At 42.3% G+C, this 19,372-nt stretch overlaps 1 protein-coding gene across 3 annotated transcripts; it reads right to left on the bottom strand.

Annotated features, from left to right (window-relative positions):
- Positions 1-4,301: 4,301 nt before the first annotated feature.
- INSIG2 (insulin induced gene 2) lies at positions 4,302-19,311 on the bottom strand. 3 transcript variants are annotated; one of them, XM_048869593.2, is made up of 6 exons: positions 19,110-19,311; positions 13,194-13,528; positions 10,866-10,990; positions 8,118-8,284; positions 7,534-7,633; positions 4,302-6,922 (listed from the first exon to the last, which is right to left on the bottom strand). In XM_048869593.2, the coding sequence occupies exons 2-6, from the start codon at positions 13,435-13,437 to the stop codon at positions 6,881-6,883; spliced, it is 678 nt and encodes a 225-aa protein (XP_048725550.1). In that variant the 5' UTR covers positions 13,438-13,528; positions 19,110-19,311; the 3' UTR covers positions 4,302-6,880. The 3 variants fall into 3 exon arrangements, with proteins under 3 accessions (XP_048725550.1, XP_048725551.1, XP_048725553.1); XM_048869594.1 differs by having other exon boundaries at positions 13,194-13,549; positions 19,110-19,164; XM_048869596.1 differs by lacking the exon at positions 19,110-19,311 and having other exon boundaries at positions 13,226-13,357.
- Between the last annotated feature and the right edge of the window lie 61 nt (positions 19,312-19,372).

Below are 19,372 nucleotides of genomic sequence, written 5' to 3' on the forward strand. Positions count from 1 at the left end.
ATCTGCTTCCTGTTCGGTCTGGAACTGTTCCCTTGATGCTGGAGACATCAGTTCCTCATGGGATTGTGGACCTAGGCTTGGTCCCTCTGGAAGCGATGTAGGGGATGGGGCTGTTTCCGTTGACTGTGAACCGCTCTCCGCTGGTGCACTATGTTGAGATTCAGGCTCCAGCTGAGCCTCTTGTGTAGGGTTATGGGCTGCTGCCAGTTCAGGTTCAGTGGGGCCCTCTGGTGTTGAGGTTGCAAGTATTGGATTCAGTGCTGACAATGGGTCTGGTATTGGTTGTTCGGCTGGTTCCGGTTCTGGGACTGGTTCCCGTCTGGGTCTCTGGGACTGGATCCACTACTGCTGTTGCAGACATTGGCCTGGGGTCCGGGTCCATCACCTCTGACCGGGTCCTGATAGAAGTTTCCGGAACAGAGCTAGGCCTCACGGCTTGTTTAGCCTGGCTGCAGGTGACCGTTCCCACCCTCTTGGCCTGCTTCACATGATTGGCCAAGTCTTCCCCCAACAGCATGGGGATGGGATAATCATCATAGACTGCAAAAGTCCACGTTCCTGACCAGCCCTTGTACTGGACAGGCAACTTGTCTGTAGGCAAATTGAAAGAGTTGGACTTGAAGGGTTGAATCGTCACTTGGATCTCTGGGTTGATTAAATTGGGGTCCACTAAAGGAAGCATAGATAGCTGACACTTGTGCTCCGGTGTCCCTCCACACGGTGACCTTCTTCCCGCTCACACTCACAGTTTCCCTCCGCTCCAAGGGTATCTGGGAGGTATCCGGTGTGATTCCGGTGCAATGAACTGTAATCTGTTGGGATTCTTGGGGCAGTTGGCCTTTACATGCCCCAGCTCACTACATTTAAAACATTGTCCAGCTGACGATCACTCGGGCGAGGTGGGTTGCTGGAGAATGGGACTATAAGGTGTCTGGAGGGTTCTTTGGGAGGTAGGTGGGGCCTTGGGCGGCCTCTAGTAATAGGGTGTTGTCTGGGGTTGTCCCTGCTGGTCTCCGCTCCAACTGCGATCAGTTTTCTTCTTCTCTGCCACCTCCACCCATCTGGCTCCAATCTCTCCTGCCTCGATTACAGTTTTGGGCTTTCCATCTAGAATGTATCTTTCTATTTCCTCAGGAACACCCTCTAAGAATTGTTCCATTTGCATTAGGAAGGGCAAATTTACTGGAGATTCAACACTTGCTCCTGATATCCAGGCATCCCAGTGTTTCACAATGTGGTAGGCATGTCGGGTAAATGACACGTCTGGTTTCCACCTTAGGGCTCTGAACCTCTGACGAGATTGCTCGGGTGTTATCCACATTCTGACTCTCACCTTGGATTTAAACAGTTCATACTTGTTCATGTGTTCTTTAGGCATTTCAGCTGCCACCTCAGCTAAGGGTCCACTGAGCTGTGGCCCCAGCTCTACCATGTATTGGTCGGTAGAGATGCTGTACCCAAGGCAGGCCCTTTCGAAGTTTTCTAGGAAGGCCTCAGTATCATCGCCTGCCTTGTAGGTGGGGAACTTTCTGGGATGGGAAGTGGTACTTGGAGAAGGATTGCTAGGGTTTGTTGGGATATTCTGCTGAGCCTTTATCTTCTCCACCTCCTCCACATACTTCCTCTCTTTTTTCTTCTCCTCCAGTTCTTTGTCCCTTGCTTCCATAGCTCTCCTGTGAGCAGCCTCTTGGTGTTGTTCTGCCTCTTTCGCTGCCTCCCTTTCTTGTTCCTTCTCCTCCTTCTTCAGCCGCATGAGTTCTATCTGTCTTTCATGTTCCCTTTGTCTTTCCTCAGCCTGAAATCTGGCTAATTCCAGCTTTTTTCGAGCCGTGGATTTCGTCATTTTAACCTCTCTGTTTTTAACTAACTTTACACCCGAGGTTTAGAAATAAACAAACAAAACTTGGCTGTAAAATTTTGCTGTGCTGGAATAGAATACCTATTCTCTGATAGTGATTGTCAGCCTACAGAAAAAGATAATTCCCTTGTCTCTGCTCTGGGCCCAAATCAAAGCAAAAAACCTCCAACTACTTGGAAACCTGCTTACCAGCAGCCCAAAGGAAAAAAAAAATTTCCTTTTTAAACTTGTGCTCCTTGTAAAAAATCAAAATCCCCCCCCCCCAAAAAAACAAACAAACCCCTGCCACTTTTGTCTCCAGGCAAATGGGTAGAACACCCCGCCCCCCCCCCCCAGTTTACTTTTAGGGGGAAAAAAAACTCTGGGTTGGAAGACTGTGAATTTCCCTGCAGGAGTTAAGTACCCTGCCTCCAGGCAAAGAAAACCTGCAATTCACAAAGATAATCCCCTTTTGTCTCTGCTTGGCCACAAAGCAGAGAAAAACAAGCTGCTTTCAGTTTCAGCTGCTTTCTGGACTTCCCTTCCAAAGGAAAAAAAATTTTCCTTTTTAAAATCTGTATTTTTAGTTCAAAAAATCTCAACTGGATCTCAAAATGATTACAGGTTAATCCCATCACAATGCCACCATGTCAAGGTTCCCTCCCCACTCTGAACGCTAGGGTACAGCTGTGGGGACCTGCATGAAAAACCTCCTAAGCTTCTCTTTACCAGCTTAGGTCAAAACTTCCCCAAGGTACAAAATATTCCACTCTTTGTCCTTGGATTGGCCGCTACCACCACCAAACAAATACTGGTTACTGGGGAAGAGCTGTTTGGACACGTCTTTCCGCCCAAAATACTTCCCAAAACCTTGCACCCCACCTTCTGGACAAGGTTTGGTAAAAAGCCTCACCAATTTGCCTAGGTGACTACAGACCCAGACCCTTGGATCTTAAGAACAATGAACAATCCTCCCAACACTTGCACCCCCCCCCCTTTCCAGGGAAATGTTGGATAAAAAGCCTCACCAATTTGCATACGTGACCACAGACCCAAACCCTTGGATCTGAGAACAATGAAAAAGCATTCAGTTTTCTTACAAGAAGTCTTTTAATAGAAATAGAAGTAAATAGAAATCACCTCTGTAAAATCAGGATGGTAGATACCTTACAGGGTAATTAGATTCAAAACATAGAGAACCCCTCTAGGCAAAACCTTAAGTTACAAAAAAGATACACAGACAGAAATAGTTATTCTATTCAGCACAATTCTTTTCTCAGCCATTTAAAGAAATCACAATCTAACACATACCTAGCTAGATTACTTACTAAAAGTTCTAAGACTCCATTCCTGGTGTATGCCCGGCAGAAACGACACACAGACCCTTTGTTTCTCTCCCTCCTCCCAGCTTTTGAAAGTATCTTGTCTCCTCATTGGTCATTTTGGTCAGGTGCCAGTGAGGTTACCTTTAGCTTCTTAACCTTTTACAGGTGAGAGGATTTTTTTTCTCTGGCCAGGAGGAATTTTAAAGGGGTTTACCCTTCCCTTTATATTCATGACAACCCCTATTTGTTTTCACTGGTTGCAATGCTCTTGACCTCTTCTATTTCTGTTATATTACTTTTGAGATGTCGTGTCGAAAACGGAACACAGACACTATTATACCTCAGCCTGAATATTTATCTGCCTTAATACACTTATGACTGATTGATTCTTCTTCTTTTTTTGTTTTTTTGTTTTGGACTAGTACACCATACAGACCAGAAATTTTTATCTGGACTGCCCACAATGACACCCAGCTATCTTTCCTCTCTTTTCCGCTTATGTAAGATCCATCAATGTATATGAATAACTCAAACTGAACCTTCCAATGTGCATTAGATAACCACAGAAACATAGGGCTAACAAGGACCTCAAGAAGTCATCAAGTCCAGGCCCCCCCACATCTGTTTACAATGAAAGTTATATATGTACTATAGAATTGCTAAGCTTTGAAACTACTCAAAATTTTAGACTTGATCAACCTAACGTTGCCACCTCACTGTTAACCCCACCCAGTTCAGACCACTGATAAATACATTATACAATACAGGTCCTGTTATGGATTCTTGGGACCCCACAATTAACCTCTTTTCCACTTTATTTTCTGTCTGTTAAGCAGTTCAAGATAAAATTGGTTATTTGTATATATTCTCCCATCCAGCCCTGGTATTCCCCTATCAGCTTTCAGATTAAAAATGTGATAATTTTAAAGGCAGTTCAGTATCCAAGTTTTGTTAGAATCACTGTTGATTTAAGTCTCACTCCTTATTTAGTAATCCTGTTTTTAATCTAGTAGTTTTAAACAGGGGGACTGTGAAACCATCATGCCAGCTCTACAGCTAAAATTAGCATGTGAAACACTTGCGGAGCTGGTTCAATATAATTATGAATGATTACTACTTAAAAAAATAAACATGTCACAAAAGATTGTAATTATATTTAATACATATTTTGCTTTTAACAGGAGAAGTAAACAGCATAGACCTTACAACTCATAGTTAGTGAAGAGTTTATAGTGCTTATAAAGTTGTATCTAAAATATACCTTATTCATTCTATACGGAACGCTTTGAAGACAGTCTAATATTATAAATTACACACTATACAATAGCAGCATGTTCACACCACTATAGTTAAGGCTGTGTCAGCATTCCCATTATGTACCTCTTTTTTCAGGTTCTGAGTATTCCAGCCATAAAATTATAATGCAGTTTGAAAATTTGGCATACAAGGTTTTAGTCCGGCAGCAATTTATTTTAGTCAAGTAAGAATTAAAAAAATAACATCTCTATAATAAAGGAGACCACCCAAGTGCATTTTGCACAATCAGCTTAAAGTTTCAAAACTGAAATTTGGAAAGAAGTTTGCTAACAGTATATTCCAATCATTTTTAAATTAATGTGATTTCCAAATGTTGCAAAGTGGGTGCCACAAATGAACAATAACCACTTTTCACAAGGATTTTTGCTGTACATTTGAATACGCATGTCCTGTTTTCTATAAGCATGTAAACGAATAGATAGAAGAACTTATTACTAAGCAAATAATAAGAAATTTACTTACCTCCACACAGTGGTCACCATTAAAGCCCTGGAATCTGAGGTACCACATTATTTCCCTACAGCTATTGTAAAAATTATGATCAATATCTCAGCTTTTATGCCAATCATTGACTTTTTATGAAGACAACCATGCTGAGGATCTGATCAGGCAGTCCAACTGAAATCACTTGCCTGAGTAAGGAATGCAGATCAGGCTGAATGTTATGGAAAAAAATACATTTAAAATATATCAGCAGGTTCCTTGTGAAATGCCAGAACCTGAAGATGGAATTGCAGCCTTCATTTATGTAACATCCAAGGTTGCATTATTTATTATGGCCCTGATGGAGGAGAAACATCCCTAAACAGGAGTGCACTTAAGCATATGCTTAACGATAGCTTAAAGGAAAGAGCCTGCTTAAGTGCTTTCCTGAATTGTGACCAATATGTGAAAACGTGCACGAGGCACTGAAATGTCATGGAGCTGTAATAAGCCAATGAAAACCTGTGGAGCTTGCTGAACTGAGATCTCCAAATATCATTTGCTTATTTACACATTTTAAAAGCTTCATCCATGCAGAAGTTTTTTCTTCTGGTGACTCTTATTGTTGTTACATGCTATAGGAGGCATTTCACTGCATATGTTATAGACTTCAGATAGAAGCACACAAGACTGCAAAAAAATTGCCTATATCAGGCTTCATGTACAATACATACACAGACATTATTATTTATTAAAACTTATCTAAACATGTATTTGTTCTTTGGACCAACTTCAGTCTCCTTACGTGACTGTAACATGTTTTAAAAATCTTTCATGGAAGATTAAAAATAATAATAATTAAAATGCAATAAAAGAACTTGTTTAAACAACATCAAGACAGGGATGGAAGTCAAAAAACAAGAGGTGGGAATGTTCCAGGCCTCATTCACTGCTGGCATAATCAGGCAGAAATCAACGTAAATCAATCGGGGGGTGTCTATTTGAAGACAAGGAGAGTTTGCCCTATAATCTCAAGGGGGAATTGCAAAACCAAAACGGGAAACTGGGTGTAAGCCCCAAAATATAGGTCAGATTCCAACACACATATTGACAGAAGGAGAAGTGGTTAGTGCAATAACCTCCGTCTTGGAAGACTTGGGATCAAGTCCCTGCTCAAGCACAGATTTCCTGTGTGACCATGGGCAAGAAATTTCGCCTCTCTGTGCCTCAGTTCCCTATCTATAAAATGAGAATTACAGTACTTCCCTATCTCACAGTGAGGGTAGTGAGGATAAATACATTACAGAGTTTGAGACACTCAGATATTACATTAATGGGCCCATACACATACCTAAAATAGAACCTTCCCCCACCCACTAGTCCCACAGACTTCAGCCAGACTACTTGTAGAGTAAAGTATTACTCAGCATGACTAGTAGTGTCAGAATCTGGCCTTAGGTGATGCGTGTCTTCATTCATCAGTAGCAAGGCTGTGATTCTGTTCAGGGAGAAGACATGTTTATGATTAGCTACCAGCATGAGTTGCAATCTCTTCAACCTTAATTCTGAATTCTCTGGCTTTTACTAAACTATCAAAACCTTCAATTCCCCAAATTGCCTAGAAAAACTGAAGCACAATTTTCAGCTACAGTACAGTAACTCAGAGATCTGTTTGGCACTGTAACATCGTGAAAAAAAGATGGTAAACCTAGGTTCGATTGTTTTTTCGCCAATCTTGTTTATGAACAAATATTGTCAAATGTATTGCATACGAGTGTGACTTCACAGTAATCAGACACCAAGGTTTCTAACTGACTTACAGAAGCAGCAATCACAGATTGCAATAACGTGTACCATTCAAGGGAGAGGGGAAAACTGCATTTTGGCAATTTTATAGTCAAAATGTTCCTTATAGCATGTTCTTCCGACAGTTGTTTGTCATATATTTTCCTGTATACAAGATTTATTTTACTTTTCCTCAGTCCTGGTGAGATTTTTCTGCAATGACTTTGCATTCATACTGCAAAACAACCAAAGAAAATGAAAATTATTTGAGAACAAGGATTTATACAATTTAAGTTCTGAGTTAGACAGCTGTGAAAGGGAGGGATCTACATAGCAACTGACACAACAGCTCTGCCCACACTTTCTCCCAGATCAGTTCAGGATCCCAAACTCCCATGCTTTTCAGAGTACCCTCACCAACTACAGTTCTGTAGTAAGGATTTTGTACACAATCTATGCACGGAGTGCTGGCATTCTGTGCCTCCTTGCATAGCAAAAGAAAACCTAAGTACATTAGCTATTAACTTAGAGCTTATGCAGCTTTTTTCCCCTCACACATGGTGTTCTTATTTAGGCCTTGATCCCGCAAACGCTTGTTTGCATACAGAATGGAGTGAACACAATGAAACGGGGAACCCTTTAGGATATGTAGGGCACTTAGCAGCAGACAGAACTTCTGCTGGTGGCAGGGACATGCTGACCAAACTGAAAAGCACTGTCTCTGGACTCCCATCTTAGTCCACATCTGCAATTTGAATAACTATTAGGAAAGAATTTTTTAAAACCAGACAATACAAGCTCAGTACCCAAAAAAAAAGCAAAAACAAAAAACCCACCCTAACTTACCATTGCCAGCTGCCTACCAATGTTCCCCACAGTAATGCCACCAGCAAAAAATATACATGGTAACCAGGAACGAACATAAAGGAAATCTGGAGATGTATATCTAGAAAGGAATACAAGTTTGCATTATTATCTGTTTATTGCCAAGATTGAACTTAACCCTGTACGCAGTCCTTTCTTCAAAAAAAAACTTATACTTTTAAAGTTAGGCACAGAGATAGACATACTGAGAAATCTGGATAGGGGAACAGATTAGCCTAAAGATACACACACTTGTAGTAGAAAGTTTGATTTCTTACTGCAAATATCAAATTTACTACCCATCCATTCATTCATTCTAATATCCTTTCTCTGTTTGATCCAGGTTGTTTTGCTGTTGGTAACGTAGCAGTTTTACAACTCCAAACCAAAATCTCAGTCTTACACACACATAAGCACTCACATGAATCGTCCAATTAAAGTAAAGTTACACATGTGTTTAAGTTTTAGCAAGTTCAGGGCTCAAGTTAAGTCAGATCTAGCTTCAATGTTCTTGTTTACTAATCTAACATGAATACCACTTAACCAGAGGAAAAATAAAGACTCACTGGTAAACCCCATTGTAGACCAGAAGCTGTGATACCAAGGTGGCCAGAAAAGCAATTCCTATTCCAAGACCAAAGCCACTTCGTGATCTATCAAAGGTCCACCATAGTCCAATTGAAAGCGCCGCTAGTGTAAGAGACAACTGTATGTTGTTGGCAAAATCCACTTTCTGTGGTCATTTGTTAAGGATCAGTTTTAAAGTGCCAACTTCAGGTGAAGATCAATAATATTTACCTTGTTAACTAATTTTTGACCTGAAAAATAACACCCTCCTACGTAAAAATAACACCTAGCTCTTGCATAAACATGGCTCTCTTCATTTAATACAACTAAATGGTATAAGAATACCATAATAATATTTTTTATTATTAAAAAGCATTATTTTATCTGTGTTAAGAAAAGTATTTACTTAAAATGTTATTTTATGTTTACAGTATTTTTTAAACCCACAGTGTTGTCTCAGGACTTTGCTACAAACTGTACAAGTGTTTCAAAGTACAGGGAGACTAGACAGAAATTAAGCAGAATACCAGATTTTTTGACAGATTTACTGTAAAAATATTACTGTTCAGATGTAGCAGTACCAAGGACATTCCAGCCTCACCTGTTGCGCCTTTAATATCCTAAGGTTAAAACCTTAAATCTAGCATTAAATTGTCAAAATGCCATATATCTTATGTTGCTGCCTACTGAAATAAGGTCATTTGGAAAAACAATATCTATTTAATTTCAATAACTATTACATGTTTTAAATTAGAATAGTATTTTTATCTAGTAAAACATTTATCCAGAATCTTGTTTGCTTTTAAAAAAGCTACAGCTATGCAAAATATAAATACACAGCACCATCAAAATACTCATGTGAGTCAAGGTGGAAGATCAGTTATATCAATTTTTAAAAAAATATGATAAATTAATAATCCTAGCACTTTGCCCTCTTCAAAACACTTTACAAATATTAACTAATTTATTTTCTCAACATCTCTGTAAGAAAGTACCATTAAAGAGAGACTGTTATTCATACGCCTAAACTTAGATTTAGGGGGTGACAAATGTGTAGGTAAAAAGGTTGTCCTGGTCTCAACCACAGGAATCCACCAGCCTGGAGAAAGATCTAGTGGAGTCGTCTAACAAGAAATGGGGTAAACTGCATGGTAACAGAGAGAGAATGGCAGACACAAGGACACAATGACCAAATTAAAGTCAGATCAAATGTGGGAAAGTCCAAGATCCTAATGCTGCTATTTGAAAGTGAAATGAACTGAAGCTCAGGATTTTCAGGAAGCCATTTAGAAGAAAGTAGAGTTGCTACACTAATAATAGCTATGGAAGAGGCCTTGCTTCCTTAAAAATGTGGAATGGCTGATGATAAACTGCACAGGTGTTTGCTGAAAGTAATCTGACTCATGAGGAGTTCACCACTCATTTGTCAAGAAACAGGTCAGAATTTGTTAGGGTCCTGAATCTGAATGTGTCCACAGTCAGGGGATGGTCAGAAGTTGGTGGCATCCATGAGACCAGATGGACACATTGTCAAATATGGGAGAACTGAGGCCCGCAAGGGGACATTAGCAGAACCTAGCTTTGATAGCTCCAACTTCTCTGGCCACACTAGATAGGATGGGGTATTGTGGGAAAAGAACATCCATCCATCCAAAGGTAAGGCCACTTGAATGGGAACGCAGCGCATTTTCCATGCCTTCTTTTGGCATCTCATTTCATCCATTCTCTCTCTTCTAGTTCTCTTGCAGCTCGAAACAAGAAAGAGAGCCAGCAACACATGGCCAGGGAGTTTTCACCACACCACCAGCAATTCTCTACAGATCAGAGTCTGGGACCTGATGCTAAAGATGAAACAATGAGCCTTCTAGAGATTCTTAATTTTCCTTTTAATTACTTGTCTTTGAGTCTGGGTTTGGGAGACTAGTTAATCGCCTTAACTTGGACAGGGGGACCCTATACATGATGACACAAAGCACAACTGCTCATGGGTTGCCAGTGAGGCATTGCAGTCCATTTCGAGGACCTGTTTTTGTCCAATGGGCTTCGGGGAATCATGACTCTTTCATCCATGGATAGTATTAGTCTAGTGTAAAGGTGTACATGGATTTCTGAGACTTCAGCAGGGAAACGATATTTCACATCATGCCACACTGACTCACTCGTAACTTCTCTCCTTTCCGCATATTCTAAGGCAAGTCACTTAGCCTATCTGCATCTCAGTCCCCCGCCCGTAAAATAGGGATAATGACGCTTATTCACTTTTGTAAAATGCTTTGAGATCCATGAATAACCAATGCCAAGTATTTTTTTCCTACCAATTTTCCCCCAGGCTTAGCAAAGTGCACACTCTTCATTGATGCTGTTGCACATGTGAAGTTTGGTCTTTAAACCTGTAACTGTATTGAGTTTACAATAAGTGCAAGAAGAGCATCCTTAAAAATTTCTCAGAGCATAAACTCCTTTTCCCACATGTACTTGAATAACTCTAAAAAAGAGACAAATATATATTTTTTAAAAAAGGGTGGGAGATTTCAGTTTAAGTGGTATTTCCAGAAACTTATATGCATGACCTTCATGAACTAGTGCAGCTACTGGCATTCTATAACTGTTTTAACTCTAAGCTACACTCTGTATGTCCTTTTATACATCGTGGTGTAGAAACAGTTAAATTGTGAGCAGTTATTTAACCTTTGGTTCACCAGAAACTAATTTGTTACTGAAAACTTCATTACCACATAGAAGGATACAGCACTAGCGTGATTTATACCCACAAAGACTGCTACACATCGCATTACACTGGACCATTCTCTCTTAAATTTATGTGGCTCTCCCAGATGTCTGTCCATGCAGGGATACAACAACCCAATCACAGCTGTGGAAATATGAAAGAAAAATTAACAATTAAACCATCTGCACTATTTAGCTGCACTAGAGATAATCTAGGCCAAGATGGTTCTGGAACATAAAAAACAAATATTTTTCAAACACTGTCAAGATTTAAAAATAAAAATAAAGGCATTTCAGATAGTTTAGGCCCAAAACATAAGTTAATATTAAAAGGCTGCCTTAAAATTCAATGAAAACAGCTATAGGTTTATAATTTAAAATTCCCCTGCAGCATCTTCAGCCACAGCAGCTTTGTGCTGGTGCATAATACCAGGAAGGGGTGAAAATAAACTACAAGTGGGATTTTCTAAACATTGTCAAAACTTTTCCTTAAAACACTCACTATACCGTAGTTCCACCTATAAAGACAATTGCCACCCCAGCTGAGAGGAACAAGTGAAAGTGCTATTTAATGTTACGCTGTTTTGGTATGTCACACCTCAAGACTGTGACAAAGCCTGAACCTTAGACTTGCCTGGTAAAGAGTTTGTAGGTATGTAATGGTCTCAATTGCTTGCTAAGAGAGCGACACTATTGCAAATGGGACACTGTCATTTCAACCCCCAGAACAAATCCTTTAGGTAGAAACAACTGGAGTAGACTGTGCACTGAAAATAATGTGGGAGCACGGTGTGTAACTAAATGAGAACAGTAAGCATACCGCTGACCCTTTAAATCTTTTCAGAGCCTGTTTCCCCTCTCCCCTTGTAAGCCCCATGGACACAAAAGGCCCATCTTACTAAGAGATAATTTTACAGAATTACATCCATGTATTCTCTTTTACAAAACACACTTGAGATCATTCTTACTGTAAAAAGGCATAATAGATATGTTGTTGGATAGCTGAGCCCCGCTACAAATAGGAAAGAAAAATTCCTATGAGATGGCCAAATCAAACTGCCCTATCAGGAAATCAAACCTCTCATGAGCTCTATGTTAAGACAACCAATTTAAGCATAAAAAAATATGCAGCAAATACAGAGTACCATAGCAGCAAGATTAGAGAATAAGAGCTACGTTAGACAGCAACTTACAGAATAGACAAGTACATAACTGTGACCAAAATATTCCAAATACAGAGAGAACAAAACTGACATACTGAGACAGCTATTTGGACAGTTTCCTCTCAAATCAGGCTCTTCTATGAAATCTGTGGTGAAATGATTCAACACCATACCAAAAGAAAGGTAATTAGAAAAAAGACTCAGCTTAAAAATTACCTTTAGCAAAACCCTGATGCCAGAAGTGCCCAATAGACCAAAGGTAAGTTTACTGATTTGTATTACCACCCTCCAAAGAGGCAAATGGAATCCTCACTCTTATTAAAATCAAGCTCAAGGAAGATACTGTCTTTAAAATAAAGGTCTGCTTATAATAGAATTCCCCCATCCAGCTGCTCAGAATAATCCACTAGTAAAGTGTTATACTGATCCACTGACTGTGTTCTGAAGCCCAGACTCTGTGAGACTTTTAAAGGGAGCAGATTTCAGAGGACATCCGTTGCTAACAATCTGCCACTAACAAGAGCAAAGCAGCACCTTATGCCTACACCTCCCTTAGGATATAGGGGGACTGCTGCGTTCCAGACCACGTGGAGCTTTACAGATCTAAACCTGCACCTTGACCCGCACTCAGAAGCAAACAGGAAGCTGCAGCAAAAAATGGCATACTCTCATCACAGTTTACACCAGACAAGGCAAACTACTTCATGCCACAAAATCTGGGATTTCCAGGTTCCTTTCCAGAGTTGCCCACAAAGGGCATGGCAGTAATCTAGCCTCAAGGTTACAATCATATGGATTTCTGTGGCTTGCCTAACTCTGTTTTCCTAATCCTGAAGACCAAGCATAATCTTCTGACTCAAGAATTCAGCACAGCACGGCTCAAACTAGCTAATATAGTTAGTTCTGCCTCAGTGCAGGGGACTGGACTAAATGATCTATCAAGGTCCTTCCCAGTGCTACACTTCTATGATTCACAGTACAACTTCTGTAAAATGTAGAAAGAGCTTTTGGGAGCAGAGGAGGAGGAAACAGATAGATGGGAAAGGCAGTAGGACTAGATCCAAAATTTTAAATCTTCCACATTTTTCTATTAATGAAGGATTTTTAATTTCCTCACTACCAACCCTCCACCCCCACCCCATATCACAGACACACACACACACAGTTGGCACCTTCTGACATTACCTGCAGCTGTGCCACAACAAGGTGGTACCCACCAAGCTGAAGAGAAGATGCTCGTGATCACATCTGGTGGAAAAAGCGTGACATTTCTCTGAATCTGTAGCAAGTTTAATACTAATGCAAGAAGTACACCAATAAAAAACAGCACTATTCCACGAATCACCAAGTTCATGCCATGACTGGTTACAGATGAAATGTATGGACCACACTTTTTTGGTATGGTTGGTGCTGCATCGCTTTCTGCCATGACGTGCCAGGCGATATCCACCGGTGTGATTGGGGAGGAGCCACTTCCAGTCAGTATTTTAACTCTCTCAATTTAAAACGTTCCCCAAACCCTGTGAAAACAATAGACAAGGCTGGAAAAAAAACCATTTTTACAAAAACATTTTTTAACCTGTTAAAAAATATATTTAAAAATAAGTCAAGCTTTTCTGAATTTGAAGAAAATATAATTTACCTTCTGAAGAAGGCAAACCGCAACAGAACTAGCTCTATCTGCAACAATGCTATTGCAGTTCTGTCTGCAATCATGCGTTAAGCTGATGAATATGCTGCTAAAAATTAAGTTTTAGCAACAGCTTTACATACTTTGGAGGGGGGAAAAACCCAACCCGAGAATGAGTGGACAGCATGGCTGATGACGTGGGACCATATGGCGCAAGAACAGGAAATAAAAACTACTCAGGAGGAGGTGCTTGCTTCAGAAAAAACTGAGTTTGTGATGACTTTGATGGGGAAGAAGACAGTGAAGTCGTACCAGAGTGTAGGTAGTTCAGAAGAGAATGAGGCATCTCATTTCAAGGCAGCTGTGGCGTTACATGCTTCTTTGATCTTCAAAAGAAGCCAGTAAAAAGATCACAGTGTACAGTGGAGAAATGAAATTTGAGAAAAAATTTTGCAGGGTGGAGGCAACAACCTTTGTAATAATTGAGAAGAGAAGGTGAGTCTTTGAAAGCTAGAAGGGCACATAATGCCATTACACAGAAATTCTCATGAAGGCAACACAGATTTCATTAAAATCTGTGTAACAGGATGTTAAGAAAAATGATTCTTGGCTACAAAACTAACAGTGCAAAGAGGTAAAAAAACAAACAAACCCTCCACCTTCCCATCAGCATCAGAGCACTCCATACATGCCCAGCTCTATACACTCTAGATAGGAATGCCAGAATTTCCTTAACAACCATCTTTCTTAAAACCGTCAATCAAAACTGCTGTTTTACATGGATTCAACATCACATTCATGTCGGACATGGACAGCTTAGCCACCTGGAACTTTAAAGAAAACAAACATTGTTTTTAAATTTGAAACTGCCAACTGGTGGCAGCTTTCGATAACTCTTACTCATGGCCACATGGATAGAGACAGAAATAGAATTGTTTCCCCATTCCATTCCTTGATCAGCAGATACATAAGGTGCATAGCCACAAAGGCAAGGTGGAGGAGCACTGTGTCCGGCAGGGCATCCACTTTTACTGAGTAGAAATTTTGGAGGAAATTACAAGTGGCAGACGTACCAAATCTGAGGTTAACTATACTAATACTGGTTAAGCCACAGCAACCAACTCCAGAAAGGATCTAATGCACACCATACTGTCTTCAATACTTATGATCTACAGCTAAGTAGAAATCCATACTTTTTGAGAGGGTTACCAAAGAGGCCACATAAAAAAAGTGTAGCCCTATCCACATAGAACTTCAATCTTGTGGCTTGAGCATCAATTTACTCACGTGGACAGTCGTAATGACTCCAACAGAACTACACTCATGAGCAGTTAAGTGTGCGACCCAGGTTTGTGAGCCTGAAATGCTGACATTATTGTGGATACAGAGGGCCTACTTTTCTGTCCTCCTGCATCTTGTACGGTCATTTACACCAGTGCTAAATTCACAACACTACCAGATCTGATGCAGCTCTGGCATGATGGCGCAGATGATAAATCTCTATTACATTTTTAGTTATCTAGAATGGAGCAGCAACATCTTAAATAACAAAGAGACTTTTTTTAAAAATATGAAGCTGGCAGTTTATCTCACTGCTGCCACTGCAGCGTCATGTCACTCTTGCCCCTAAGGAGGGGAAAAGAGGAGAGCAGGGCAAGGTTAATGAGCACCATACAAAACGAGAAGACAGCAAAAGCAGCAGCAAAAGTATCAAATCTGATTAGTGGGATAAGCCATGGACCTCTAGCGTAACCAAGGAAGTTCCAAGTAAGAATATGTCATTGCTTAAATAAGTAAAATAAAAAGCATGGGATTGAAGGGTCAACACTGGGGAGCAGTGTGGCCTACTATGTAGAACACTGGACTGGGCCTCCGGAGACCTGGCTTCTATTCTTGGCTCTGCCATTAGCAGGTGAGGTGATTTTGGGCAAGTCACTTCACCTACCTGTGCTTCGGTAAAATGGGGATCGTGATACTGATCTCCTTTTGTAAAGTACTTTGAGACCTACTGCTGAAAAATGTTAGATACAGCTTGGTGTTATTATTATTATTAATTACCAGAGAAAACTTATTGGCAGTAGCATGGATGGAGTTTAATGACGCCAGCATACACAATATTAAAAGAATTCAGCAGACAATGATTCATGAAACAACTGACAACATTCATCAAGCAATCACAGGCCTTGCCCATGGTAGGAAATTACTTTTTTTACAGCAGCAGTGCAGCTGCAGTGGTTCTATTAACCATGCAAACTCTGCTGTGGACCAGACATTTTTACCACAGCGTCACCTTGACCGTTCAGAGAAAGGAAAGGAATTCCCTAGTGCAGAGGCATCTATGCAGAGTATGAACATGTTTACAGCAGCGAGCACTTTGCCTTGAATTAGCAGCATGGAGTATTGGTTAAGAGCAGGCAACGAGAACACAGGACTCCTGGGTTCTACTCCTGGCTCTGTCATTGATTTGCTGTGTGATTTTAAGGAAAATCGACTTACCTCTGTTCCTCAGTTTCCCCACCCATAAATAAGGGACAACAACTGACCAACCTTTATAAAGCACCAAGATCCTATGTTTTTGCAATGTATTATTACTGTGCTTCCTGTACTAATTTTGGAGATTAAGATTTCTGAGGGAAGTTACAGCTGTGGGTATGGGAAGGGTGTGTGCATGCATATATATATACACACACACACACACTAATCAAAATCAGTTACATTTTATCCAAAGCTTCCATCCAGGTCGGAATAATGACACTACAGTTTACAATTTGACCCTACAACATTGCTGTGCCTTCACCTCTTGGAAATGGATATTTAAAGCTGTAACAGTGCAGGAAAGCTACAAAACTAGCATCTTTACAAGACAGGCTCAGCTCCAGTTTATCCCTTCTGTGGCACACCACTTCAACTTTTTAGTGAGGGGAAACTGTGCCACATGAAGGCTTTGGGAGTCATGTACAATAATTAAATTATCACCTGAGATTTTTTTCCAGTCACTGCAATGTCTCTAACAGGAAAAGCATCATGAAACTGCTCCAAGTTTACCAGTTGAGCTAATCAATAAGGCTCATTTGTGTGAATCCCACAAATAAGCTATTCTTATGTAATATACAGATGTTATGCAGAACATGGTGGAGTGGAAAAGAAGACTGAGTTTCTTAAACTAAAAATCTAGCACCAGATGATGAGAACCAGGAAATGAAAAGCTACCATTATGACACCGACAGAGATTTCAAATGTAGATGAGGACTAAGTTTCCCTCATGACATTAAAATCCAGGAACTTCACCTCAAAGCCAAGTCAAAGTTCCCCCAAACCAATAGCTTCTCAGGCTGAGGTAGTTAAGGCATGTCAGTTTCCTAGCCAACAGTACACAAGGGAGTGATGTGGCCAGCATCACATCAGACTGATTTGACTGCCCTAAACCAATGGATCAGGGACTCACTTTGCAGCTGAGTGAACTGGAAGTGGCCTTTCAGTGTGAGATCAAGTTAGACTTGAACCCATGACAACCTTCGGGATTGCAGTCAAGCACCTTAACCACTCAGACACCACACCAATAACTTTGCAGCTTTCCCTGTCCTGCCCTTACTGATTCCTGGCCTTGCAAGTCTCATTCATTTGGAAGGAGACTCTGTGAGTCATTTTGGATTAATTTGAAGGTGTTTTTTTTTTTTTTAAGTCAATGTTGTGATTATGAGAAGTACCAGCCTGACAGCCGTGGAAAGCAAAAACATAGAACAGAACAGGTTCAGGACAGACAATAGCAGTGCAAGTTTCTCCACTACAGCCTGCCACGGTGGCTCTGGCACATGTTCAGAGATAAGAGAGTAGCCAGAGGGCAAGGTGATTTCAGGCCTTCATTAGTCTGCCAACAAGAGCATCTGTTGTGAGGGTGGATTTTTCAGAAAGATGTGTGTTGTCTGAGGACCACCAAACCCAGTTCACGTACACCCATTTCATGTACTTTAGGGGCTGCAGCCCAGGGCCCTGGGCTAAGGGGGATCCCAGTGCAGCAGGGCTCAGGCAGGCTGCCTGCATGCTGTGGCCTCATGCTGCTCCCGAAGGCGGACAGCTGCTGGCATGTCTCTGTGGCCCCTGGTCGGGGTGGGAGGAGAGACAGTTCTGGATGCTGCCCTGCCCCCAGCACCACCCCTGCAGCTTCCATTGGCCAACGGGAGTTGCAGGGCAGTGCCTGCGGGCACAGGCAGCTCACGGAGACATGCTGTCCCCCTCCGGGCTGGGGCGCACAGAGACGGCTGCTTCCGTGAGCAGTGTGGGGCGGTGCAGGCAGGCAGCTTGCCTGAGCCCTGCTGCACCACCGGCTAGGAGACACCTATGCTAAGTGCCTCCTGGCCGGAGCCTGCACCTCACACCCTCTCCTGCACCCCAACCTCCTGCCCCCGGTCAGAATCCCCACCTGCACCCAAACTCCCTCCCAGACCCTGCACCCCAACCCCAGGTCAGAATCCCCACCTGCACCAACTCCCTCCCAGACCCTGCACCCCAACCCCCTGCCAGAATCCCCTCCTGCACCCAAACTCCCTCCCAGACCCTGCACCCCAACCCCCTGCCAGAATCCCCTCCTGCACCTAAACTCCCTCCCAGACCCTGCACCCCTCACCCTCTCCTGCACCCTAACACTCCGCCCCAGCCTGGAGCCCGGTCCTGCACCCAAACTCCCTCGCAGAAAGAAACTAATATAACACCTGTTCTAAGGTAAGAAGTAGGCTATTTTGAATTAACTTAATTATATTCTACATGTTTTAAGACTGAAATGTATCCATGAAGGGCTTTATGTTAATTAAAAGGCAAGTTTAGTATAGTGTTAATAGCCTCGATGCCATAATTGTGATCATTTTGTTTTAAATTAGGAAAACGACTTGTATACGGGGCCCCCACAAAATCTAATAGCCCCAGGCCCAAAGGAGAGTTAATGCGGCCCTGCCTATGCCAACAGTCGGCTGTCAGGTGGCAACAACTCTCAGTGACTGGGACTAGGACCGACATGAAGCAGTGCATTGTTATTAATCATTTGGGGCAAATTCTGCCCTTGGACAGGCATATAAAATTCCTCCTGCAGCCAACAAGGGGCTTGCGTGCCCAGAGGGCAGCATTTGACCCTTACCCAGGCCTGGATGTGTACGTGGCACCTTCTGACACATAATACAGGGCTGACTCCTGCCGGGGGGAGTTCACTGCAGATCCCAAAAAGGGAACCCCGGAGCCACCCGGCTGAACACGGCATTTGAAGTCACTCTCTCCAGGGGAAAGGTTTTAGCAGCGAGACATCACCAGCCTAGTCAGGGGTGCAGCCCTGTCCCATCCCAGCTGCATCCTCCAGAAGGACCCGCCCTTATCTCCCTCTCCTCCCCCCGCTGAGTGCCTCTGCCCCCCTCCCGACCTACCCCTCCCACTGCAAGCCAGTGCCCAGCCGCAGGGCAAGTGTCCGCCACAGCTCCCTTACTTACTCTGCCTCCGCCATCTTCTCCCTCCCCTGCCTCAGTCTCCGCCTTGCGCAGGCTCCACGGCGCTCAGCTGGGCCGGGGCGAACAGCTGACTCGGGGCACCGGGGATTCCGTGGGGCCGGGCCCGCCGTCGACGAGCTCGGGGCACTGGGGCTTCCGCGGGGGCCAGTCAGGGCGCTTGCAAAAGCACGGACCGGAGCCGTGGTTCCCCTTCGCTCCTGTAATAAATGAAGCAGGAGGCGAGCAGCCTTCGTTTCCACGGGTGC

The sequence above is a fragment of the Caretta caretta genome, chromosome 11, assembly GCF_965140235.1.
Source record: "Caretta caretta isolate rCarCar2 chromosome 11, rCarCar1.hap1, whole genome shotgun sequence".
In the NCBI taxonomy this organism is placed as follows: domain Eukaryota; kingdom Metazoa; phylum Chordata; order Testudines; family Cheloniidae; genus Caretta; species Caretta caretta.

Bases quoted from the DNA above. Each gene is read 5' to 3' on its own strand.
- INSIG2 (XM_048869593.2), bottom strand. From the start codon at position 13,437: ATGGCAGAAAGCGATGCAGCACCAACCATACCAAAAAAGTGTGGTCCA. The intron at 8,285-10,865 runs GTATCCTTCTAT...AAATGACCACAG, and splicing joins GTATAAATCACGCTAGTGCT to AAAGTGGATTTTGCCAACAA. The intron at 7,634-8,117 runs GTGAGTCTTTAT...ATTCCTTTCTAG, and splicing joins GTCTACAATGGGGTTTACCA to ATATACATCTCCAGATTTCC.